The sequence below is a fragment of the Hyperolius riggenbachi genome, chromosome 7 (assembly GCF_040937935.1).
Source record: "Hyperolius riggenbachi isolate aHypRig1 chromosome 7, aHypRig1.pri, whole genome shotgun sequence".
Classification (NCBI taxonomy): domain Eukaryota; kingdom Metazoa; phylum Chordata; class Amphibia; order Anura; family Hyperoliidae; genus Hyperolius; species Hyperolius riggenbachi.
Window position 1 is genome coordinate 86963073 of NC_090652.1, and position 27441 is coordinate 86990513.

The window sequence follows — 27441 nt, forward strand, 5'->3', positions numbered from 1 at the left end:
TAGTGATGTGGTGTAACATTGCTCTGCTGCGTAGATTTCTGTGCACTGACACACTGGGCCATATGCAATTCACTTTTTCACCTTACTTTTCTCCTTGGAGATAACTTTTCATCTTCAATTTAGAATACGTTTTTTAGCAATTTGCAAATGAAAAGTCCCAAAAAGTAGAAGAAAAGGTACTATCAAAATTATTTTGAGTATTTTTTTGCTTGCTGGGGGTTTAAAACGCATTTTATTAACAAGTTTCAAAATATCACCTAGGAGAAAATTCAGGTGAAAAACTGAATTGCATATGGCCCACTGTCCCGTTCAATTCTCCCTCCAATTCTCACTCCACCCTCCCATTCTATACATGTGTCAGAGTGGGCTTGCAGTGTACAGTAAATGCTGTGTATCCACAAGAGATGGTATTGTGACTGTATGTATTGCTAGTAATGTAGCAGTTTGGTTCCTCCATGCTGCACGACATACCCAATTGCCACGATTATAAACCTACGATCTCTTACATGCAAGTGTTTTGGTTTATTTTTATTTATTTTATTTTTTTCTCTTCTTCTCCCAGGTAAGAAACAGGATTCCTGGTTTGTTGTGGATCCGAAATCTGGAGAAAAACAGACAACGCTGTCCACTGAGTCATCAGACGGATTGTGTCCATCAACCCCTCTGCTGTATATTGGCCGCACACGTAAGTTCAGCTATGTCGTGTCTGAATCTCTCCATACACAGGCAGATTGGGGTACCTGTCGCTTTATTGTAATGAAGAGTGTACTGGTTAAGGGCTATGCCTCTGACACAAGAGACAAGGGTGCGAATCTCGGCTCTTGCTATTCAGTAAGCCAGCACCTGTTCAGTAAAACTCTGCAAACTCTGCAGTGTGTTGCTGCATGATCCATGCCTACTGCTTGGATTATGCAGCAATACAAATCAATGGCAACGCGGTATGTGTGAAAGCACAGTCACTGGTGCGAGGCGCAGAGGGACAAAACTTCCGTCATTTACTTCATGTCCAGCAGGGAGCACGTTGCTGAGCGGGGGGCGGAGCTATGTGAAGTACCCAGTCAGCACTGTCTGCAGCAGGTTGTGGGAAATGAGACATGGTGTAGTGCGATTGTCCTGCTTCACGCTCTCATGCCGCAGGGTGTGGGAAATTGTTCAGCTCTGGGCTCTGATGCTGCGGGGTATGGGAAATTGTCCTGCTTCGGGCTCTCATGCCGCAGGGTGTGGTAAATTGTCCTGCTTCGTGCTCTCATGCTACAGGGTGTGGAATATTGTCCTGCTCTTTTGTTGGAGGGTGTGGGAAATTGTCCTACTTCAGGCTCTCCTGCCGCAGGGTGTGGGAAATAGTCCAGCTCTGGGCTCTGATGCTGCGGGGTATGGGAAATTGTCCTGCTTCAGGCTTTCATGCCGCAGGGTGTATGAAATTTTCCTGCCCCGAGCTCTCATGCCACAAAGTGTGGGAAATTGTCCTGCCCCGGGCTCTTTTTTGCTGCAGGGTGTGGGAAATTGTCCAGCTCCAGGCTCTCATGCCACAAGGTGTGTGAAATTGTCCAGCTCCAGGCTCTCATGCCGCAGGACAATTACACCGCACCATAAGTGAAAGTAGCATCAATCTACTTTGAGATCTATAAGAAAGGTAAAACAGCCAGATCTCTACTTCTTAAACTGCCTCTAATTTTTTTTATTTATATATAATTTTGGGTGCCTCCACCAACCAATATTGGTTGTATTTTTAGTGTAGCTTTTTTTTTTTTTCCTGGAACCTACCTAATGCAACCTTTTAGGACAGCCCACAAACCTGAATGGGGTAGGACATACTCCATAAGCTTTATTGGGGGTTGCATAATTCTGAAAACCTGAAATTTAATTACCCTCTTTGCTTCATATTTCCTGCTGTGTTGACATATTGCACTATTGGCTCGTGTTTTTTGTCTCCCTTGCGGTTTTTGGTCCATGGATTTCCTTAGTCCACCCCCTCCAGACTTCCCAAAGACCGCCCACATCCAATGTTCTTGCTTTGTGCCCAGTGGTCATTAACCATGTGTTTACGTTACAGAATACATGATCACAATGTATGACACCAAATCCAGAGAACTGCGCTGGAACGCCACTTTCCACGATTACTCCGCCACACTGTGTGATGACAGCTATGATTATAGTAAGTGCAATAGGAAGTAAATGTGAAGCAATTCTAAAACAAAAAGTTATGTAATTGCCTAAGGAGAGGGAAGGATCTGGATCCTATAGAGCAGGTTTTCTCATCCAGGGTACTCTGCAGGGGTTCCCTGGCAGTTTCCCTCATCGTGTGGGAAGTATAATAGAGCACATTATAGTAGGGGGTACTGTAAAAATAATCACTTAATTGGGGGTCAGAATAATAATAAGCGCATTAATAAAAAGCACTAGGATAAGACAGTGGCAGTGTAATGGCGTGTAGTGAAATAAAAAGCCTTACCTACTTTTTAAAGAGTCTCCTGCAAAAAAAAAAAAATGCAGCAATTCCTCGAGATCAAAAAATTGTTTGCAGGAGTTCCTTGAGATCCAAAAGTTATTTGCAGGGTTCCTCCACGATAAAAAAAAAAAAAAAAAAAAAAAAAAAAAGGTTGAGAAAGGCTGCTATAGAGCCTTCCTGGTCCTCTCTCTGTCCCCTTGTTCCAGAGATGTCACTCCCATTGCAGGTATTCAACCAACTGGTCAAATACGCCTTTGGGCCCTCGGAAGGCTTCAGAAGCACTCGTGTCCCTGAGTGCTTCTGAAGATACACACTCACACTAAGGCTGGTTTCACAGTGGGAAGTTAAAGTCCCACGTTACAGCAGCCAGTAACGCAGCCCAACTCACAGCACTGTAAAATCAATTGTGCTGTTCAGTGCCCACGTTGCGTTACATAGTAACGCAGCACGTTTAAACAAAGTGCTGCATGCTGTACGCTATACTGGGCTAAGCAGCGTTAGACTGTTTGCACATGCTCAGTAATGTTGGAAGAGGAGGTCTCCCCTCCTCCTCTGCAGCCAGCCACATGGCTAATTAATATTCATTTTTTTTTTTTTTAACTTTCAAATTTTTATTAGCAGAAAATAATTATACAACAATAAATTGAGCAACATTGACATCTGCTAAATTTTTAAATAACATACGCATATTTTAACATTCAAACTCCCTTGAAATATGCACAATAGAAATAACATGTCAAGGTAAACTAACACAATATGAAAATACAACAGTATTAACATAAAAGTAAAAACAATCAAAGTAGGTTCTAGTCCCTCAATCTTATTTATTGGTGGGTCAGAATAAAGCTATTAAATGTATTATAATAAGAAGCATTATATTATGGATTAGCATAGATGCCTCTCTTAAAATTATGGCATATATTATGCGTTCTTTCTTAATCTATTCTCCATGGATATATTTAAGTTATATAAGGAAATAACTTGGGAAAGGGATGGGGAGTCACTTGATTTCCACTCACACACTATTCGATGTCTGGTGGCACAGATCACCTGAGAAATTTCAAGCCTGTAATTCAGTGGAATTTCATCTATGCCTATATGTAACAGAGCCAACTGAGGAGTTAGTTGGAAATCTTCCCAAATGTTTTCTAAAATAAAATGTACTATTTCTTGCCATAAAGTACTAATAAAGGGACATTGCCACAAAATATGATAAAGAGTACCTATCTTCCCACAATTCCTCCAACAATTAGGCGAATTATTTGGTGCAAATTTGGATACAATTAAAGGAGTAACATACCATCTTAATAAAATTTTATGAAATGTTTCCCAATGTGTTATACACTTAGAAAAACGAGAAATATGTAAAGAGGCTTCCTAAATATGAAGGATTGTTATTTTAGTTTACATTTCTATTGTTAGTGTAACATTGGAGTTGATGTTCATTCCCCTTAATGAGTTCCTCATAACAAAGCGAGATGCCTTTTTTTAAGGGAAGAGTAGCACAAATATATTGTAATAATCTTTTGGGAACCAGGGGTAATTTGTGTTTTACCTTAGACCAGCAGTGCTTTAATTGAAGAAATGTATAGAATTCAGTGATTGGTAAAGAATACTTCTTAACAATCTCTGAAAACAATAAAAAATTACCATTTTGGACTAATAAATTAATACTAGTTATGCCAGATTTAATCCACCTATTTAGATTAATAGTGTTAATTAAATAAGAAAAGGTTGTTAAAGGGATAGAAGGTATCATGACTTCTTCACTTTTGATGGATTTAATCAGGTATCTCCAAGCTGAAATAGTGGATTGAATTGTGGGAAAAGAAGGAATTTTGATAGTTTTCTGTATCATATTAGCTAAAAGATAACTCTTTAGATCACCTTTAACGAGGGATTGTTCGATTTGTACCCACAATGGAAGATCAGTACGTTGATGCCACCAAGCTTTTGATATCTCTATGTTGCATGCATAGTACATAGCCCTAATGCAAGGCACACCCATCCCCCCTAACCGTTTAGGAATCATTAGTACTGTAAGCTTTGTTCTATGTCGTTTGCCATTCCATATATACTCAGTTATGATCTTATTTATTTCCTTAAAGAATTTTGGTTTAATCGGAATATGAACTGTACGAAGTATATAAGTTATCTTAGGAAGGGTTTGCATTTTGTAAGCTGCTAGACTGCCAGCCCAAGAAAGGCTATTTAATGAAATGTTTTTAAGTTCTTTTTTAATTTTTTGTAGAAGAGGGGCATAATTTAATTTATAGAGATCATTAAAATTTTTGGAGAGTGTAATGCCAAGGTATTTTATTGAGTTTGAAACCCAGGGAAAAGTATATTTACTTTGTAATTCTTTAATAATTTGGTTAGAAATATGAACCCCCAAGATAAATGATTTAGAATGATTAATTTTATAATATGAAGCTTTAGAGAAGCTCCCAAGAACCTCAACCAGAATTGGTAAAGATATTTTGGGACTAGTAATAGCAAGGATGGTATCATCTGCAAATAACCCAATTTTATGATGATATTCAGCTATTTGGATACCCTGTATTTCGGGGTTATCTCTAATGGCAGTTGCTAAAGTCTCCATTATTAGAGTAAATATCAATGGGGAAAGAGGGCATCCCTGTCGTGTCCCATTAATTATAAGAAATTCTTTAGATGTGAATCCATTAGATGACACTACAGCCGTAGGACATGTGTATAATGCCATTATCCCTTGATGAATATTTCCCACTATCCCAAATTTTTTAAGTGTTGCTGAAAGAAATCCCCAATGAACCCTATCAAATGCCTTCTCTGCATCTAGAGAAAGATACAGAGAAGGCACCTTATTTAAATCTGTATAACGTAATAGGTTTATGAACCGTCTTGTTCCATCACTGGATTGCCGACCCTTCACAAAGCCCACTTGATCAAGACCAATTACAGTAGGTAGAATCTTTAGAAGTCGCGTAGCAATAATTTTTGAATATAATTTAGTATCTCCATTTAGAAGAGATATAGGCCTATAGCTAGAAGTAAGACTATCATCTTTATCTTGTTTGGGTATAATAGAAATTCTAGCTAAGAGGTATTCTTTAGGCAATGCACCTTTCTGAATGAATGAATTAAACAAATTACATAGTCTGGGAGCCAGAAGGACCTGAAAAGTCTGAAAATAATTGTTTGTAAACCCATCTGGGCCAGGAGCCTTATTAGGTTTCATACTTTTTATGGCAGCAATTACCTCAGAAATCGAAATGTCAGAGTTTAAGGTGTTCAGATGATCTATAGAAATAGTTGGTAAGTTTAAAGAGCTCAGAAAACTATAAATAATAATTTCGGTAGGTTGAGGAATACTTTGATCCAATTTCAGATTATATAAATCACTATAATAATCACTAAATGCATCCACTATGAACTTTGGATTATATAATATTTTGTTTGTATGAGGATGGATTATACTCTTAATTCTAGCTCTAGCTTGTCTATGTTTCAATATATTTGCTAATTTTTTATTAGCTTTATTACTCTGTGAATATTGGGAGAGTTTAACCTTTGATAGCATATATTGATAATCATCTTGTAGTAAAATCCTCAATTCCTGTCTGAGCTTAAAGAGATCCTCATGCAATACACTATTAAATTTGTCTTTTAAAGAACTTTCCAAAGATTTTATTTGAGTTAGGATGTTATTAACTTTTTCTAATTTATTTCTCTTCCTAGTGGCTCCCAGCCTAATCAATCTACCTCTCAGAAAAGCTTTATGAGCAGCCCATACTGTAGAAGTATCCATCTGGTCACTTTTACTAATAGAAAAAAATTCTCTAAGTTGGTCACTTATATATTGTCGACTATCTTGTGTGGCAAATAGTGAGCTATTCATCTTCCAAGATCCTGTTGAAGGTTGAGGTTTGTTGGACCGTAGGGAAAGTGTAATAGGGGCATGATCAGACCAAGTGATCGGATGAATTTGTACATCCGTTACAGACTGTAGCAATATTCTATCTACTAAAAAAAAAAATCTATTCGGGACCAGGATTTATGAACATGGGAATAATATGAATAATCTTTTTCATTAGCATGGAGAGTCCTCCAGGGATCAAAGAGGTTCTCTATATGGAGGGTTTTATTTAATGAAGGGACCTTTATTATATTGGGATGCGTAGAATCTAGTTTTGGGTCAATACAAATATTGAAGTCCCCTGCAATAATAAGTGAACCTTGTGCTTTAAGTTTGGCTTTATGAATGACTGACTTAATAAATGTTAATTGTCTCGTATTAGGAGCATATAAGTTTACAATTGTTATGGGTTCATTATCTATAATGCATACAATAATGATATATCTACTTTGAGAATCTTTAATGATCTCCTTAATATCTACAGAAAGTCGTTGATGAAAAGCCAATAACAGTCCTCTTTTCTTCTTATGAGCAAGCTCATGGTGACCCAGAACTCATTGGAGTGTGTAAGGGACTACAATGGTCCTAAAAGCCCCCTTACTAAGATGTTAAGTCTGTACCTCTCGGTTTACAAGCCCTACTCCATAGAGCCAAATTAATCCATGCCATGCACTGATGAGGATCAAACAATCCGAAACAGTCTGTATGCATGTTGGATTATTATGGCTCTGTACAATTTAACAAGCTGACACATCATTGCATTCCAGCGGTTCTGGAGGTGTGTTTAGCTTCTAAGGGTACAATGGTTAATTTGCATATATTCAGCAGTGATGCTCTGGGAGACATCTCAAGCTCACTCCAACCTGAATTATCGCAAATTCTTTCTGTTTTAGGAAAGCAAATTTTTGTTTTTGTTTTTCTTCTTATGAAAATTGTTAAAAATAATAGTTGGATATTCTTTTAGCTTGCAATAACTTTGTGTACTATCAGTTAAATGTGTTTCTTGTGCTAGCAAGATATCTGGCTTTAAAAGCAATAAATCTTTATTTAAAGCAAACCGTTTGAAGGGTGAATTTAAACCATTAACGTTTATAGAACTAAACTTCAGCTCCATGTTAGGTTGATGTAATGCTTGGAAGTTATAAAAGAGAGGAAAATAATGTTGTTATTTCTGACAACCATGTTGACTGTTAGCTTATGATCTAGAAAAGATATGATAAGATATAATTAATATTCACTGCACTGCAGAGACTTGTGGTAGGACTGTAGTGTTGTCCGGATCATGAACGAATCGTTCATTTGATCCGGATCTTTTTTGTGAGTTGAATCATCCGGATCATCACAATGAAAGATTCGGTTCACAGTGGATGTCTGTCTGGAAGAAACCGGAACATATAGAATGTACAGTGCAGGTAAAGTCCTGTCCTGCTAGTCATTTCACCCAGTCTGCTTCCCTACTAAAATGATTCAAATGATTCGGTTCAAAGATCCGGATCTTTTCAATGATCCGATTCAAATGATCAGAATCCTTAAAAAGATCCGGACTTCCTATCACTAACCTGGAGCGGCTACTTTGAGAGCCACATAACACAGCTCAATCTGACGTCCAACTTCAACGCCACCATACGTTGCGTTAGGGGCACGTTATGTGACCATAACGTCCCCTAAAACGCAACGTCTTGGTGGGAAAGTGGCCTAAAGGTACAGAGCAACCCGTCTTGATTAGCATGAAGCCTTCCGGTGGCTCCTGGAGGTGGCAAATTTGAACCGGGGACAGCGCTGGAATGAAGACCCCGGGTGAGGACAAGGAAGGCTGTATAGGATCCGGAGCCTTTCCTCTACATAGGTGAGTTTGTAACTTTTTTTTTATTTTTAGAATCGTTTTACATTTGCTTTAATTTGCAAAAAATAGCGCCGTGTGCTGACATCAGAAAGTCTTTATTTGTTTTTCTAGTAGAATGATGATAATAATGATGATGCCCCTCTGTGCATCCTCTCCCTATTGCACTTTGTCCCTTCTGGTTTCCCCTAGGAATACGGTACCCCTAGTCACAGCACTTGTAATAACATCTGATGTTGTAACCTTACAGCCTGATGTTGTGTTTGTTCCCGGCACAGAGATGTCCCATTTTGCCTCCACTGGGGATGGTTTGCTGGTTACAGCTGACCGGAATAGCGGGGATGTGCTGTGGATGCAGAACTATGGCTCACCTGTGGTCGGACTATATATGTGGCACCAGGACAGCCTGAGGCGGCTCCCGTACCTCAATGTGGCCTTGGAGACCTTGCGCTACTTAACATTCAATTCTCAGGACATCCGGCTGATCAAGTGGAATTACCAGGCCGTGCAGGAGCTGAGCAGCACCAAGACTCACCTGGTGTGAGTACACTTTATTATTTGGACACAGACAAATTATGTGGGCAGGTCAGTTAAAGGGACCTTAACTGAGAGGGATGTAAACAATACCAGTTGCCTGGCAGTCCTGCTGATTTCTTTGGCTGCAGTAGTGGCTGAATCACATTCCTGAAACAAGCATGCAGCTAATCCAGTCTGACTTCAGTCAGAGCATCTGATCTGCATGCTTGTTGAGGGGCTGTGGCTAAAAGTATTAGAGGATCAACAGGAGAGTCAGGCAACTGGTAAGGAAAAATCCATATCCTTCTCAGTTTAGGTTCCCTTTAAGAAACGATATGAAGCACCTCATCTCTATTAACTCTTTATCAGCCAATTTAATTAGAGGCTTGTAAGTGCTCCAGGCCAATATATTTTAGCACTTTTTTTTTATATCTTACGTGTTCTATTTCCTTGCTTCTAATTAGTACTACTGTAATGTATGTTTATGGCCACTAGTCACTAGGGGGCAGTGTGAGACGATGACAGAGGACTTCTGCTTTTAGTTTCTATATTTTCTGCTAGTAGACAGAGATCAAAGCATTCCAAGAATTTACAGCACAACGAGTTCTGCCAACTGGGGTCAAAAGCCATGCACTTATCTCAAATGAGATGATTGTATTAAAGCTGCAAATGAGTTAATTTATTCAGGCACATAAAAGCAAGTTTGCAAATTATATATTTCCTTTCCTTTACTATGGAATGTGAGCTGTATAAGCATCAAGTAATTTGTGGCTCGTTTAACTTAGGAAAAAACATCCTTCCTGTGTGAATGTGTTTACATGTATTTGACATTTTACGATAGTGGTCCTTTAAGGCCTTTTGTTTTGTGTATCTGTATTTGTGGTGGTAAGTTTGTGGCTTTTGTTTTTGTTCAGTTTTTGTGTATTAGCTTCCTGTCTGAGGAAGAGTGGACTGTTCACAAAAGTTTGTTTCTAAAAATAGATTAGTTAATCCAATGTGTTGCCTGCAGCATGCCACACAAATGTACGGTTTCCAGTTTGGCCATATTGCCTCTAGATTTTTCTAAATGTTGAATGGGCTTCTTAATTCATTCCAGGCCGTCTCTGTACGTGGGAAAGCACACCAGCGGATTCTATGCCTCCACCTCACTCATCCACGAGGGGGTCTCTATTGTGGTGAGTATATCCTCACTCTGAAAAGAACCGCTCTCATGTTACCTGTTACGTTATAGCTAAATGGTAGTTTTGGTGTTCTAATTTGGCATATCGAATTAAAACTCTCGAATACTGCCGCACACCACAGTGCAGCACCATTTCAGTAGCAAACAAGCAGACAGGGACAGGGGCAATTCACTTGCTTGCCCTTCGTGACATATTTCATGTGGCTCTGATGCTTCCTCCTTCCAAAGCTGAAGGAAGGAGGTATCAGTGTCACGTGAAACGCGTAGTGTACTGATCGTGTCCACTTGTTTGGTACTGAAATAATGCTGCAGTGTGGTGTTTGGCAGTATTCGGGTGTTCGAATTCGATGTGCCAAATTTGAACACCAACGCTACTGAATATATGTTCAAAGCTCAAGCCAATTTCACTTATGTATGCTTTATAGTGAGATCATTTTTTTTTTTTTTTTTTTTTTTTTGTGTGTAATGAAAGTAGAATTGTGAACTACAAAATTGATACCAAAAAGGGGAACATGTTAGCTTTAAAGAGAATCTGTATTGTTAAAATCGCACAAAAGTAAACATACCAGTGCGTTAGGGGACATCTCCTATTACCCTCTGTCACAATTTCGCCGCTCCTCGCCGCATTAAAAGTGGTTAAAAACAGTTTTAAAAAGTTTGTTTATAAACAAACAAAATGGCCACCAAAACAGGAAGTAGGTTGATGTACAGTATGTCCACACATAGAAAATACATTCATACACAAGCAGGCTGTATACAGCCTTCCTTTTTAATCTCAAGAGATCATTTGTGTGTTTCTTTCCCCCTGCAGCTATCTTCCACTGAAGTGACAGGCTGTTTCTTCCTGCAGAGTGCAGACAGCTGTGCCTGTATGTAATTCCTCAGTATGTGAAAGCCCAGTCAGCTCAGAGGAGGATTTATCCAGCTTGTAAAAGATAATAGAGCAGAGAGAAGCTGTACTAATCTAAATAAAACACAGGCAGTGTGCAGAGAGGGGCCAGGAGGGGGGAGATGCATCACAGAACCACAACACTGAAGAACTTGGCAGCCTTCCAGACACAGGCGGACAAGTCTGACAAGAGAGAGATAAGTTGATTTATTACAGAGATGGTGATAGCAGAAAGTGCTGCAGTAAGCCAGAACACATTAGAATAGCTTTTGGAAGTTGTAGGATGATAAAAAACAGGATGCAATTTTTGTTACGGAGTCTCTTTAAAGGGACCCTGAGCTCTCAATAAAAATGAAATTTGGACTTACCTGGGTCTTCCTTCAGCCCCCGTATGCTGTGGGGTCCCCTGGCATCCTCCTGGTCCCTTCCGTGGTCCTGGTCCCGGCTCCGGTACCAGGAGGATGCTGGGGGACCTTGCGGCCTAAGGGGGGGAGGCTGAAGGAAGACCCAGGTAAGTACAAATTTCATTTTTATTGAGAGCTCAGGGTCCCTTAAGTCTTTCTAACTGTGAATAAGAACTTGGAATTTTCCTGAACATCTCAGAACTACTGATTATTAAAATAAACTGGCAAGCAGTTGTCTTCCTGTGTAAAGTTTGTGTTTCCCTCTTGTCACATGATTCAGCCACGTGGCATCACCTTGGCGCGGGCAGAGGGTCCCACCACGAAGGATGTCACCCTAAAGGAGTCCACAAAGTTCCATATGACACCCAGCACAGATGTGAAATACCCACAGGGCAGCGTGGTGTCTGCCAGCCAGTGGTTACTCATAGGTAAGTGAATGGGCGGGGAACTCTGGAATAACCCATTACAATTTGCTCTGTGTGAACCGTTTCCTAATCCAATGAGGAAGCTTCATTAACCAATATGTTTCCCCTTCAGAACAGCAGTGCAGCCAATGTGCCCCATTGTAAATTAGCCATTAGAGCAGGCCACAGCCAATGAGCACTGCGCCCAATTAGAGCAGGCCGCAGCCAATCAGTGCTGTGGCCAATCAGGGTGGGGCAGGAGGAGGCATGTGCAGGATGGAAGGGCATACAGCTGACGCTTTGGAATTTTATTATAGATTACCAATCAAGGAGCATCGTGAGGTGGCCTGATACATTCATGTTATAACTAGCGGTACACTTATCCTTGTAACCTCTTGCACCAAATTGAAATGTTTGACGTGAAGGCAGGTTCATATCAGTTTGTGGTAATTAGTAGGTTATGTTACACTAATAGTAATGTGGTGTTTGTCCTTTAGGTCATCATGAAGTGCCCCATATTGTTCACACCACAATGCTGAGAGCATTTCCTGAGACAAAGCGGAGAGATGCAGAGCCTGTGATCGGTGGACCAAAACCCAGGACTCTGTTTGATGATGTAAGCTTTCTGTCACAAAGTAGTTGCTTCTGTTCTGGGAAGATGGCAGAAGTGTTCTGTGGGCATCATGGGGGGGAGGGGGGCTATACACTGTGATGGTCGTGACTAGAAATGGGTAGGTTCCTATCAGATTTTTGCTTGAAGTGATGTAATTGGGTGCATAAAAAGCTCCTTCCTCACTGGAGAGATGTGGACTGGGAAAACACAAGGGAGACAAAACACCAGGAGCCAATAGTGCAATATATTGTAATACCAGGATAAAGACCCGTAGCCACTATGCAATATTTTTTTTTTTTGTGATTAGCGATCGTATCCGCAATCTCACAACGTGGGTACAGGCGCGCGTTTAGGCAAATGACGTTTGTCGACGCGCTACGACAACAACCAATTCACTATGACGGATCTTTAAGATCCCCGACGGCTCCCGTGCAAGTACTGCAATTGCTTGAACGCTCGTCATGTCCGTCATGTGACGTTGCATATACCCACCGGCAGGAAGATGAGGTGCGTATTCAGCTTTAGAGATGTCAAGAGAATCCTTCACAAATTAAGGGTTGTATAAGAACTGCAACCACTGTTAAAGCTTACAGAGAAATTCTCATCACCATTCTGGCTTACGAGGCTTCCTGAAGAGTACACTACTGGTAGTTAGGTAGGTCCTACGCTAAAAATATAAAAATACAACTTCCCCAACACCCCATTAAAGGAAAAAATGAAAACTGTTTAAAAAGGATTGGGTATAGTTTGCTTACCTGTGGATTTCAAAGCAACCAATATAACTTAGGTGAGGAGGGGTTTGTTTTTTGCACAAAGTGTCAGACGATGTGTTTTATGATCATTTCCCACTTCATCAGGTCAATAACCACCACAAAAAGTGCCCTTTGGCCAGAGAGAGTTAGACTCAAGCTCACCAGCCTCTACTGAAGCGCTCTAGTGTAACTCTCTCTGACCAAAAGGCACTTTTTATGGTTATTATTGACTTGATGAAGCTGAACATGCTTGTGACACTCGTAGACTGACCCTACTTTGTGCAATACACTCTTGAAATCTCACCCGAGTTATATTGGCTGCTTTGAAATCCATGGGAGAGGTAAGTAGACTTCAAACAGTTTTTAATTATTTCATACTTTTTTGACGCCTCCATCTACCAATCCCCTCCCACTGGAACTTGTTGGGACATAGTGATCATAAGCTGGAATAGTGAGGTTGTGGTTGATCAACTATGCATTGTTTAGCATGCATTCCAGACATCCATATTTTGTGGTATTGAGCCATACTGTTATTGTGTGGCATCGTAATTATAGACCCTTCGGACATTTCTCAACTGAATAATTCACCATCGTTTCAGGCAACCGTTTGTTAAAAGATCACTATATGGGTTTTCTACTGAGAAGCATGTTCTGCTCTATGGAGATGATAGGATAGGATGCTCAAGAGATGTCTCGCTAAGGGATACGCTGGGGATAAATTACAGCCATTGACATGTTGTCCAAGTAGAGGACTAGAGGGCAAAAGGTTCATCACCCAGACTTACCGATCAGATTCTTGCCATTCTTTTTCCGGGTAGAAAACCAACCTCTCAGCAGTGTCTGGCTTCCTGTAACTGGCCTCTGATGTTCCCTTCTCACTCCATTGCAGTTCCTGCCCCCACACAATCAAGGTGGAACCTCGCAGGATGGCATGGAGGGGCGGGGAAAGATGGAAACTAACAGAGAAGATGTGGGAATCATTCTTCCAGATTCCTCAGTGACTAATCTTCTTATGATGGGAATAGTGACTCTTCTTCTGGGGGGATGGGTGCTGTTTGGCCTAACTTACCCCAAGGTAAGTGAATTACATCATTACATAGAAGTATCCTTGTTGCTAGTGTAATTTAGTGTATGGACAGTTTCCTGAGTCGGCTTTCACTGCATAAGACAAACAGTTTATCTGAGAAAAAAAAAAGGTACCTGTTCCTGCTAAGAGCTCGTAATCAGGTACTCCTGTTAACTGCCTGAAGAAGCGGGTGAAATAACTGCGAAATGTGTTGCTGGTTTTGTGGTGTATACATTATATTTTTTCCTGAATTAGACAATTTGAGTCTTCAATGGGGAGGTGAGTCCACCCCTACCTCCCATTTTTAAACAGTTTTAGTATATTTTATTCCTTCCTTCCTGGCGCCTCTGTTTTGTCTTATTATCTATGTTTCTCCACCCTTGGTGGAGGGGTGTCCCCCCTATTTTCCGATCTACAGAGAGCAGCATTTTAACCCGAGTGTGGTTGGGTGTAATCTGCCCACCTGCCTATACAGTGGTTGCCTTAGCGGTAACCCTTCCTTGTGAGTATTCATTCATATTGATTTTATTCCATGTAACATGAATTTAACATAATACACTATTGTTGGCGCTCGAATGCCTTTTTGTTTTTACAAAAACAGGTTTGTATTGTTTGGTATTCCAAAATCACAATTGTATAACCTAGAAAACGTCTAAGTGGGAGTGTACACTCTCTCCCCCAGATAGCCATTCTAAAAGTTTTTTTTATAACCCTTAGGGCTGGTTCAGACGGACGTTTGGAGGCGTCGCGTTCATTGGCGTCGTGGCGGCAATGCGTTCGGGCTTTCAGCAGCGTCTGCGTTGCGTTCGGATGCGGTTGCGTTTTTTCTTCCCCTAGGGGGACATTACCCGTAGTGGTTAACCGCCCCTGGAAGCTACATGTAGCTTCCAGGGGCTCCTTGAACGCCAGGGAAAATCGGGACCCGAACGCCGCGTTCGTGCAAACGCGCATGAAAGCTTGGTACAAACTCTCCCATTCACTTGAATGGGAGCGTTTAACGCCAAGCCCTGAACGCTGGCTGTAAACGCTCTGCAAGCGTCCGTCTGAACCAGCCCTTATTCAGCCACTTCTTCAGTTCTAATGACTAGACACTTTTACACACAGTTAAAGTGCACCTCTAGGGGGGAAAAAGTGCTCCTAAGGGGTACTCAACTTCTCCACTGGCCTGTTCCAGCACTTTCCCCTCTGAGAAAATGCTTGTCATAGCGTTGCACAGACCTGCTCTGCTTTCTTCAGAGAGACAGCCGAGCCTGATCTGGTCAGGGTTGCTGTGCATGCACAAGGCACCTGTGCAGAAGCAGGCGGTTCGCGTAATGATAGTCTTCGATCAGCATTACCCAGTGCCCACATTCTTGGGCCCTTTTTTTTTCAATGTATGCGCATCAGTGGAATGCAGAGGGTACCAGTAGAGAAGTATTTCACATGTGCCTGTTATAGTCTGTGGGTTGAGCTGATCCTAGATGAGTGTTACATACTAACAGATGGGAAAGAAGTGGGGAGGGAGCAAGGAGCTAGAGTTCACTGAGAAGCAGCGATGGTCAAGAGATGCAAATTTCGAGTTGATGCAGCGTTATGCAAATGTATGCAACTTAAAAATGTACTAATCAAATACTGTAAATAAAATTTGATTGGTCCATTTTCAAGCTGCATAAATTTGCATCCATAATTTGCATAATCCTGCATCAACTCAAAATTATTTGCATCTTATTATTCAACCCTACCGAGGAGCAGTTGAATTAGTAGGTATTTTCTCTTTTTTTTATTGTGCAAATTATGTGTACAGTATGTGTATATGTGTTAAGAAAAAAAAAAAAAAAAAAAAAAAAATATATATATATATATATATATATATATATATATATATATATATATATATATATATATATATATATATATATATATATAATATTTTTTTTTATTTATTTTTACAAATGTAGTATAATCCGTCAAATGCAAATAAAAAAAGATCAGTGCCTGGTAAACCTGCCCCTCCCTCTTATCTGCTTGTGACTCAGATGCAGGAACAGCAGCGTTTGCAGCAGCAGGAGTTGCAGCAGCAGCTGGAGGAGAAGCTATTGCAGCTCCAGCAGCAGCAGAACATGATGGCGGAAGCGTCTGGTGACAGCACAGCATTGGCTGGAGAGCCGGGGACAGGCAGCAACAACAACAACAAGCGGCAGAGCGGAGAGCTGCCACACACACAAGCCAATGGGATAAAGCGCCTGAGCAGAGATGACGGCGAGAATGAAGGTGAGAGATGGCCAACATTCACAGCCTTAGATTCCTACTACAGTCCTCAGGCTATATTTTCTAACATAAAGGAGTGATCTGCTGCATTGTATAAAGTATTGCAGGCATTAGCCTTATGTGGCCCCCAACTGTGGCCCTTATTACCCCTGACCCCCCCCCCCCAACCACCCCGGGTAATCAGTGCGACCAATGGCCAGCATGCTCGCTCGCCCTCCCCACCACCCCCTTGGGTAATCAGTTTGGCCTCAGTATCCTGACTCTATAGCCCTCAATTCCCCCCATTCCACCCTAATTAATGTGACTAGTAATCAGTGTGAATCGAAGCAGAATTCTCACCCACTCATCCACAGATCGTAGTGACCACAAGTTGGAATAGTAGAGTCCTGGTCCAATGTGTGTTCCCCTGCGGGAGCTCTGCATATAGGCATGGGGGAAGAGACGTGTGCACCCTTAGGAGACATGGGGAGAGAGGGAATCGAGAAACGTGCGCAGTGCAGGTGCCGCTATAAGCTCCCCATGTTATAGCTGCGACCAGCAGCTATAGCAGGAACTTAGAGGGCCAATATTTCCTTTTGTAGCCGCTATAGGCAGGGGTGCCTGTGGCAGTGCCCAAACTTCCCCAGGGCAGAAAATAGCGGCGTTCCGCCACTATGTAGCAAAACTCTAAAGGAAAGGTGGCGGACTGTTCTTTTCAACAAGGTATTTCATTTGGAAGGTTGAGTTTCCATTCTATAGCTCTCAGGACCTTAGATTACACAACATTTGATGGGGTTTCCCTTTGTTCTGTAGGTCACGCTGAAGATGAGATAGAAGTGGGTAAGATCTCCTTTTACCCTAAGGAGGTTTTGGGTCGTGGTGCTGGTGGAACCTTTGTGTTCAGGTAAAGGGAGCAGCTGCTGGTGTATGGTTTCAGTACCTCTCTCTGTATGGGGGATGCATTGTGACCGCAACATGGTTTCTCATTGTACAGGGGACAGTTTGATGGTCGTGCAGTAGCTGTAAAGCGGATTCTACCTGACAGTTTTATTCTGGCTGATCGGGAGGTTCAGCTGCTGCGAGAATCTGATGAACACCCAAATGTGATCCGTTATTTCTGTACCGAGAGTGACAAGCTGTTCTATTACATTGCACTGGAGCTGTGTGCAGCCACTCTGCAGGAGGTGAGAGCAGGTCTTTCTGTATAACCATATGCTGTGATTCCACTAGGGGGCTCTCATGAGTTCTGTCATGGACCAAGAAATGGAGGCCTGGTGGTGACCAGATGTATTTCTCTGGCCTGACTTTCAACAAAATATAAATATATATATATATATATTATTTTTGCCAATGGTTTTAACATGTGTACCATTGAATTTCTCTCTAACAGGAGTTTCATGTACAGCAGGCATGTCCAAAGTCTGGCTCGGGGACCAAATGTAGCCCACTAAGCCTTTTCTGGTGGACCCCAAAGCTCTATACAGTTGTTAATTCCATGTGGCCCGCAGGCCATAGCTCTGGTGCCACATGCAGGGGCCACCTTATGTCGCTGTTCTGCCTCCTTCTTTACTCGCCTGTAGGTTATCAGCCACCACTGTTGCAGTAAAAGCCCTGACTGTGCCAGAAGCACTGTGCCTGTATTCTGACAGGGACATGGTAACCGTACGTTATATCGGTTATTTTCTGTGGAAATGTTTCATAATGTCACAGGCATAGTGTACCTAACTGCAAATGGCAAAAACTGTTCAATTTCGCTAGTTGGACTCCCTAGCGCTCTCAAGAACGGCAATATGGCCCTTGGCCTAAACGTTTGGACACCCCTGATGTACACAATACCTGCCCATTGCTACATTTGCTAGCTGCAGCTGTTATGTGGGGCCTGTCTGCCTAATCTTCCCATATATGAAGCATTTGTCAGACACTACAGTAATCAGAGCTTGGCAAGAAACTGTCCTGCTCCCTGCTCATGTAACACAGGAACATTTCAGCCCTTCCAATGCTGCCAGGGAAGTGGTTTGTGGGATGCACTGGCCTGTCAGAAAACATGACTGCAGCTTTGGGAAGTTGTGACGTATCGCATACATTTAAAACGGGCGTCAGGAAATTTGGGCACAGGGTGAAGCCGAAAACTGGCTCCTCGGGACCGCCATGGTCTGTTTTGTTTTTTTTCTTCTAATTTGGGTTCCCTCTTTAGCCGGCGTCCAAATTACCCTCTGAGCACCAGTATAGCCGTAATTCACATTACAACTGGTATGCAACATATAGATATATGTGGGAACGGAGCAAATTCAAAAGGCGGCATCTATAATCAAAAAATGTCAATACTATAGATCAATCATAAGGAATCTACTGTGCAAAGTCTAATACGTAGTAGCAGCATGTTTGTACGTCACCAGAATACGATCTGATAAACATCCATGCATCACCAGCCTGCTGTAAAGGCCCATACACACGTCGGACTATTGCGAACGAAGGGTCGTTTGAACGTCCCGTCGTTCAGTCGGCCGCACGCCAAATCGGGTGTGTGTACAGACTGTCGTTCGAGCGACAGGAGCCAACAGTCTGGGAACACGAGTGATTCTTCATGTTCCCGGCCGCAATAGCGCCCTGTATGCTGCTATATGGTATATGATCTATGCTATAGCAGCATACTGGGCGCTATTGTGGCCAGGAACGCAAAGAATCACTCGCGTTCCCAGCCTGTCAGCTCCTGGAAGTGGCTGCCGGCAGGGACAGGAGAATTGGAGGGAGATGGCATGGACAACGGACAGCTGCAGGGGGCTTATTGGAAGCCCCAGGTGAGTAAAACTCATTTATTTGGGATGACTTAAGTGTCCCTTTAAGTATAGGACTGTTTTTCTAAAACGCTGTAGCGTTATTGTCCTGCAGGAAGTGATGTTGTGGATCACATGACCATGCTGGAGAGGTATTGGTGATAGCATATTTTTATAGACCTGCTATGCTATCTTGCACAGATCTCCAGCTGGCTCTGCACCTGTGGGGATCAGTTTTCATCTTTTGCCATGCACTTTATGCTGTATGAAAGTACACTGCTGTATCTGATCACTAACGTGCCAACATTGCAGTGGCTAGAATTGGAGGACCTATTGAAAGTTTGTTGAGGGGCGCGGTGATGTACAGTTACACCTGTGTCTATACTTGGAAATAAATATGGAATAGTGTAGTGTGATAAGAAATATCTTTAGAGCATACCCCAAACGTTAGCATGTCATACTTAATAATAATCATTGTGTGTGCTTTATTTTACAGTACGTAGAGAACCCTGACAGTCGCTACAGTGGCCTGGACCATGTCACCCTTCTCCTGCAAGCCATGTCAGGTCTTGCTCATTTACATTCTCTGAATATTGGTGAGAACTGACTTATCTTCTGCAGTCTTCTGCCTTTTGTAATGAGGTTAAAGTGACACTGAAAGGAAGAAACTGAGATAAGTGCTTCAGAAAACAGGTCTGTAGCCGACCCAAGTTTGGTCTGAGAGCTCAGAGAAGATCTTTTTGCATAAATGCCAAGTGATTTTTTTTTTTTTTTTTATATGCTTGCTACACACCATGCAATTTCCTGTTAGATAGATGGGTCGAATAAATAAATTCTGACAGGTCCAATCTGATTTCCAATCATTTTCTATCACTCCCACAGCAAACATCACTTTGACAACAAGCTTACATCATTGTGTAAACTCTTGAAAGAGAGGGGGGACTCAGTTACCTTTTATGATTATAGTGTCCTCTTATCAGAGATGGGAAGTGTTGTGTTATTTGTATGCTGAGATAAGCTCGTTACTGTAGCATGTCCTTCCTATAAACCCTGCTGGCACTGCAGTTTCTGCAGTAAGGAAAAGGCACCCAGACCAGGAAAAAAATGGGGGACCTATAGAGATATATTTTAGGAAAAAAGGGGGTTTACATATATTTTCGGGGGACTAAATGACTGTTTTGACCTGTTTGGATCGACAGTGAATACATGTACCACCTAGTTACCTTGTCATTCATATGAATATTTAAAGTGTTACTCCAGTTGGTGAGATGAATAAATAGGGTTGTACTGAACATTTTGAAGTACCACTACCCCTGCCATAGCTGTGAGCTGTCACTAATGTTTAAAGTTCCCTCTATAGTCATGTATGTCTATCATACATTTTTTGCAAGGATTCTTATTGTACTGCAGTGCTTGAGAGAGTTCTATGTGAAATATCATGCATAATATAAACCTGAATGAATAAGTAGACAGTAAGCTGCTGCTCGCTGTTTGGATGTTTTGGCTCTGATGACCAGTTGTTAAGTGTGGGTGTATTGGTTTGTTGCAGTGCACAGAGACCTGAAGCCATGCAACATCCTCATCTCCCTGCCCAATGCTCAGGGCAGACAGAGAGCCGTCATCTCAGACTTTGGACTATGCAAAAAGCTGGGAATGGGGAGGAACAGCTTCAGCCTGCGCTCCGGAATTCCTGGGACTGAGGGCTGGATTGCACCGGAGGTGCTGCGTGACGGGCGCACACAGAACCCGGTAAGTGTTTGTCACGTCGCACTCTCAGCTGCTCTAGACAGGGACCACATGAGAAATGACTGATCGGAGGAAGTTACTGTTGCGTTTGCTGATCAGTATAGACATGGTGGTTGGGGCCTAGTTATGGGTTACAAATACTCTCCATTCCTGGCGGTTTTACAGAGGTTTGTCTTTGTTTTGCTGTCAGACGTCGGCGGTGGACATCTTCTCAGCCGGCTGTGTGTTTTACTATGTCCTGGCCAATGGACAGCATCCGTTTGGTGACAGCTTGAGGAGACAAGGAAATATACTGAACGGGGCCTACAAACTGCTACGTCTCGAAGAGGAGACACATGGTAAGTGAAGCGCCAGTCCAAAATTATTATGACCCGTAAAACGAGACGAGAGATCTCTGTGCTTTGTCCTCCACTGTGCGTTCCAGATTTTAATACTTCCTCCTTCACAGCCAGAAGGAGGAAGTAGTTTGAGTGCTGGAATGCACTGTGGAGGGCAGAGCATAGAGGCGGCGTCAAGTTCCAATTTGCAGAATTTTTTTTTTAAATCTGGGGAAATGAAGTTTATAATACTTAGCGGGCCTCCCAAGGTTTATTTCCACCGGAACAAGAGGTCCTCTGCTCTTCTCTGATTGGAGATAGAGATGCATTGCCCCACCCACTAGCATAAGAGGTCATAGATGCTTCTATTTCTCCAATCAGAGAAGCGCAGATGACTTCTTGTGCTAGGGGGCGGAGCTACAAGCTGGACATCAGGAAACCTGTCAAGCATCTTTATTTAAAACACACAATTGCTCAAAAAGTTACGGCAAAATTGCTTTTGAATACCAATTTTGCAGTGCTTCTATGTTTTGTATTGGAGCGCAATTGTTCCAAAAATGCTGCAGGACATGTGATTGCAATTAGGCTAAACCACAATCACTGGCGCGGTTTCACCTGCAGCGTACGAGGGGAATCGGCGTAGGAGACTTGGGCGCAGGATACAGCCGGTATGGCTGATCCTGCTGCTGCACAAGTCCCCGCCGTGTTAATTACTATTCCCCCTCCAGGCCGCCATGGATAGTGGGGAATGAAATAATTCAGCTTCCAGCAATTGCTGGAGGCCGAATTATAGTGTTTTATAAGTAACTTCAGCTCAGTTTTCTGACGGCACTGAAGTTACTCACTGCTGCGCCCAAGTCTCCTGCGCTGGAATGAAAGTGTTCGTCACCTGCATACACTTTTATCAGCAAAGTGCTTTTTGCCATCGGCGGCCCTCCCAAAGTACTGCTGAAATGGCTCAAGTGGGTCCCAGGCCTAAGTGTAGATTTAGATGAAAAATGGGATGTTACAAACAGAGATGCAGGTAAAATAAGGTCTTTTTGATGAAAATAATTTGTGCAATGAATGTGTGGTTACCGATGTATAAAATAGTTGCTGAGGTTATTTTTAATCTGTTGCTGATGTGGTTGCTCAGAATATTTTGTTGTTGCTTGCTGCTTTGTTTGCCGAGTTGACTGGTTGCCATGGCGAGCAGCTGTCCCCTGTTTTGGATTCTGCTTCCCTGTCCACATACAAAGCGTTAGAAGCAGCAGGGAGCAAATGTGGGGGATGGTACCAGCGACTGGATGTAAAGCACATTATAAAATGGCATTGGCAACTATTTTCTAACCTCATATACAAACAAGTGGTTTGACCCAGCACTCTCAATGGAGACAAGCGTGCTATAGCTGATCAGAACTTGTTGCTCATCAAGTTCAAAAATAGCAAAAAAAGAGATATCAGCAGCACCGCTACAATGAAAAAGTTAGTTCTTTTATTAGTGCAGTAAAATCATGTGGCAAAGATAGAGCTGGAGGCAACTGCTGAAATCCCTTTTTTGCTAACCTCATATACACAAATAACACTGCACACTAGATATGCAAAAATATATTTTTTTTTCAGCCAAAAGCCTGCTGCTTGGTGAGCCACGTGGTGGTGGTGTCAAATACTGGGACTTTTTTTTTATTATTTTTAATCCGCGATAGATTGTCGCTGCCAGACCACCACCACAATATTGGACTGTACGGATGAGCATGTTTTCATATTTATTTGCAATTAAAGTACAGTCTCAGTCATGCGACACCTACGGGTAACCCAGTCAAAGCAGAGCCCACAAACAGCCTGAGAAGTTGGCCTTCACCATTGAGTACTGCCGGTGATTTGTGCTGGTTGGTTGAGACTGTTGGTTAGTTGAAGTCTGGATAAGCAGTACTCTACTGTATTCAGCTCTATGTCAGCTAGAAGTTTCCCAGGATTCATCACTTCAGAATATTCAGCTCATTCCTTTCGGTTCCAGAAGGTCAGACACGCATCGAGATCCACTGGTGTGCAAGTAGGGACTCCCATGATGCACCACTTCTGCATATTCAGGTCATTCCTTTGTGTCTCGCTTTCCAGGACACACAGGAATTGTACATTCAAAAATGATGCATCAAAGCAATCTCTTGCTCAAATGAAGAGCAAGATAAAATCAGTACCTTTTTTAGAAGGCAAGTTTATATTATATTTAGCATAGTTGTTCCTTTAGTAATGGGGCTTTTTTGTTCCTTTTTGTTTTCTACACACTCCAAGTGGTTCACCATGAGCTTCACTGGGTACATATTGTGTGTTCATTTCATTGTGCATATTTCTAATGTGTCATGTCTTGCATCTCTCCTCAGAGAATGTAGTGGCACGGGACCTCATTGAGCGGATGATCAGCAATGACCCTCAGCTGCGGCCCTCAGCTTCCTGCGTTCTCAGCCACCCGTTCTTCTGGTCCCAGGAGAAACAGCTGCAGTTCTTTCAGGTCTGACTAACTGGTATTCTGTTTTTTGTTTTTTTTTCTAGGTTTTAGCTTAGTCTAGCACTTGCTCAGAGTAGGAGCCATTTTGTCCTTCACTTGCATGTTCTGTCCTGTATCAAGAGCAGGAAATATAGGAGAGAGGGCTGAGGATAAAGAAAGAAAGGGGGTAGATGATGAGTGACGAGGGTACTGTTTGATCGGGCAACAAATGATAGAAGGTGTAAAGGTGAGGGAAAGGATGGTTGAGGAGGAGGACAAATGGGGGGAATGGGAGGAAGGAATCTAGGAAATAGAAGGGGAAAATTGATGGCAGTGGTGAAGGTGGGAGGATAGGCTGGTGGGGGAAGAAGAAGGGAAGAGACAGGAGTAAAAGTGGTATAAAACATATACAGTATAATCTAGTTATAGTAAACTCCAAGAGACTGGAAAAAGTGGTCTATATCATAAGTTTTACTATATCAGAAATATCTTCTGCAAAGGAGCAATTCTGTCCTCCCATTGGAGGGTACAGTTCAAGCACATGCACCATTTGGTGGACTAGAAGGTTAAGTATACCTCAGGGCTGCAAAGCCAGGTTGGACAAATTGTTGGTACAGTACCCAGGACTTCTACCTCTGCAGACGAGATTTGCAGAATGTGTCCTGCAATATTTTCTACTCTCATTTGAGCCAATCATAAAGCCATCTTCAAAATGCAGCCAATCATTATAAGCTACTCGCATCTGTAATGTGAGTTCCGATATCTCTGTGGGCAGGACTTGGCACTCTCCTCTACACACTCTCCTTAGTTTTGCAGCGAGTAGGCCCAGTGCCAGATTTGTACACTTTACCGCCCCCTTGGGTATAGGTAGCCAGATGGCACCCCCCTTCCCTCTATTATAGTTAGCCTGATGAGCCTCCCAGTATGACTCCCTTAATCCTCCTCCCCCCTCCCCTTTCAGTATAGGTAGCCAGCTCGCCTTCACACCGCAGCAGCCATCATTGTCGCTTATTTCTCCGCTTGTCTCCAGTGCAGAAGCTTCCTTTTCCTTTCAGTCTCCAATGCTTCCCAAGTCCATAGCCGCCGGCCACAATGCAACATGTACAGAGAGAAAGGTGGCTGCTGCAGAGGCAGCTAGCAGCAGAGTACCGTGGCCAGGCACTCGCCTGATCTTCCTGCACTGCAGCATTTGTAAGCTTGCACCAGTTTAGCCTGCTGCTTTGGTGCCCTTGCTCCTGTGGTGCCCTAGGCCATTGTATAGGTGGCCTTGCCCTAAATCCGGCCCCGAGTAGGCCCACTCTGATCTGCACTACAAGTCAAAGTAGCCTGTACTGCGCTTCACACCCTACCAGGAGCCTCATCGCTAACATGGGAAGAGATACCCGGGAGTGTGTACAATCCCTTGGGAGGATTGTGACAGTACTTTTATCAGTGATTGCAAAGTGAAAGTGGTAGCACTGCATCCTCTTTTGTTTACATTCACATTATTCCTCATTTTTCCCCAGACTGCTTATTTGTACAGTACTGTATATCCAGCGCTGGTGCCATTCTTCTTGTCTTATAAAGTTTATCAACTCGGCTGCAAACATCCTGAATGGAGCAGCCGACGATGGGTTTCACACTGACGTGTGACACATGCACTACCCAGACTGTATCCAGAGTCAGCGTCACGTAGGGGCCAGAAAACATGTTTACTATAACAGAAATGTTATTATATCAGAGTTTTCTATACTAGGCGTTGCTCCCATAGACTTATAATGGAGATTGGCCGGAACCTGGAATGGTAGTTTAACTACTTCACCCCTCTAGATTGTAAGCCTTTGGGCAGGGTCCTCCTCCTTTTGTGTCCTACCTGATCATGCACCTCCATTACTGTGCACCCATGCATGCTATGCAGATTGCCTAATCTCCATGCTCCCATCCAGTGACTGACTAAAGGGATACTGTAGGGGGGTCGGGGGAAAATGAATTGAACTTACCCAGGGCTTCTAATGGCCCCCCGCAGACATCCTGTACCCACGGAGCCACTCACCGATGCTCCGGCCCCGCCTCCGGTTCACTTCTGGAATTTCAGACTTTAAAGTCTGAAAACCACTGCGCCTGCGCAGCTGCATCCTCGCTCCCGCTGATGTCACCAGGAGAGTATTGCACAAGCCCAGTATGGTCTTTGGTCTGCGCAGTATGCTCCTGGTGCCATCAGCGGGAACAAGGACACGGCAATGCAGGCGCAGTGGTTTTCTGACTTTAAAGTCAGAAATTCCAGAAGTGAACTGGAGGCGGGGCCGGAGCATCGGTGAGTTGCTGCGCGGGCACAGGATGTCTGTGGGGGGCCATTAGAAGCCCCGGGTAACTTCAACTCATTTCCCCCCACACACACACACACACACACACCCCACCCTACAGTATCCCTTAAGCATTACCTTGTACTCATACTGTGATCTGTTTTTTCTTGTATTCCCGTATTGTCGTATTGCTGTATGTCACCCCTACATATTGTCCGTAACCTAAACTAATGTCCAGTGCTGCGTAATATGTTGGCACTTTATAAATACAATAAATAAAAAAATAAATCAGTTTTTACCAGGGCTGTGGAGTCGGAGTCGTGGAGTCGGAGTCGTGGAGTCGGAGTCGTGGAGTCGGAGTCGTGGAGTCGGGCAATTTTGGGTGCCTGGAGTCGGAGTCGGGAAAAAATGCACCGACTCCGACTCCTAATGAATTTGTAACTGTAATTAAAATAGAAAATATGATAAAATGTTCTATTTCTCAGATAATAGTCATTAAAAATAATGTGTATATATACAGTATATATACAGTAATAGCTGTGCTTTGTCCACAAAAATGAAATAAACCAATCAAAATTAGTAACTTGTGCTGCTTCAATAAAGCAGTCCCCGTATTTTTAAGGTCAGATATACATATCTGATTGTGACTGTATATATGATGTGTACACAGGAATCTCTTATATATACTAAATAACATCTATGCTGTAAGAATAAAGCCTGATGTGTAGCCATGTCACTAATAGAGATGGTCAATGAGATGGAAATAATTCCGCATTGATGCTGATTTATGCAAATGTATGCACTCCCTTTGCTGATGAAATCAAATAATTTGATATGTTATTAAAATTTGGTTTGGTGACTACAAATTAAAGGGTAACTGAGACGGATGAAAAGTAAAGTTTTATACATACCTGGGGCTTCCTCCAGCCCCCTTCAGGCTAATCAGTCCCTCACTGTCCTCCACCACCCGAATCTTCTGCTATGAGTCCTGGAAATTTAGCCAGTCAGCGCTGTCCAGCCGCATGCCGCTCACCACAGCCAGGAACATTCTGCACCTGCGCAATAGTGCTGCACAGGTGTAGTATGCTCCTGGCGGCGGAGTGTGTGCATGCGCCCTACGCCTGACTGGCTCAAGTACCTGGACTCCTAGCAGAAGATCCAGGTGGTGGAGGAGGACAACGAGGGACTGATTATCCTGAAGGCGGCTGGAGGAAGCCCCAGGTATGTATAAAACTTTAATTTCATCTGTCTCAGGTTTACTTTGTTACACAGTAGTACTATACTCTACATATGCACTCCCCACAGAGCTGCAGGGAATCCACTGAGAATGCTGTGCACATTGAACACAGAGGTGTTGTCTGTTTACAATCTCCTCATTCCCCTGCAGAGTACCTGCACATCATTCTTACATGTACCCAGGGGCGTAGCAATAGGGGGTGCAGAGGTAGCGACCGCATCGGGGCCCTTGGGCCAGAGGGGCCCCGAAGGGCCCTCCCTCAACTACAGTATTAGCTCTCTATTGGTCCTGTGCTCATAATTATCACTTCTATAGATACTGTGAATGGTGGTAATCACTAACAAACTGCTCCCAATCCCCTTCTTGCACCACTGACACTGTAGT

The 27441-nt window shown here is 42.8% G+C and overlaps 1 protein-coding gene across 1 annotated transcript in view; it reads left to right on the forward strand.

Annotated features, from left to right (window-relative positions):
* Positions 1–27441, forward strand: part of ERN2 (endoplasmic reticulum to nucleus signaling 2) — a 101645-nt gene that overhangs the window by 61069 nt on the left and 13135 nt on the right. Inside the window, exons 6-19 of the mRNA XM_068244251.1 lie at positions 563–685; positions 2054–2155; positions 8466–8727; positions 9800–9878; positions 11457–11604; positions 12078–12196; positions 13835–14020; positions 16027–16261; positions 17051–17141; positions 17232–17421; positions 19508–19607; positions 20561–20760; positions 20948–21095; positions 23435–23562. Of these exons, the coding sequence (XP_068100352.1) occupies positions 563–685; positions 2054–2155; positions 8466–8727; positions 9800–9878; positions 11457–11604; positions 12078–12196; positions 13835–14020; positions 16027–16261; positions 17051–17141; positions 17232–17421; positions 19508–19607; positions 20561–20760; positions 20948–21095; positions 23435–23562 (2111 nt within the window). The remainder of the gene's footprint in view (positions 1–562; positions 686–2053; positions 2156–8465; positions 8728–9799; positions 9879–11456; positions 11605–12077; positions 12197–13834; positions 14021–16026; positions 16262–17050; positions 17142–17231; positions 17422–19507; positions 19608–20560; positions 20761–20947; positions 21096–23434; positions 23563–27441) is intronic.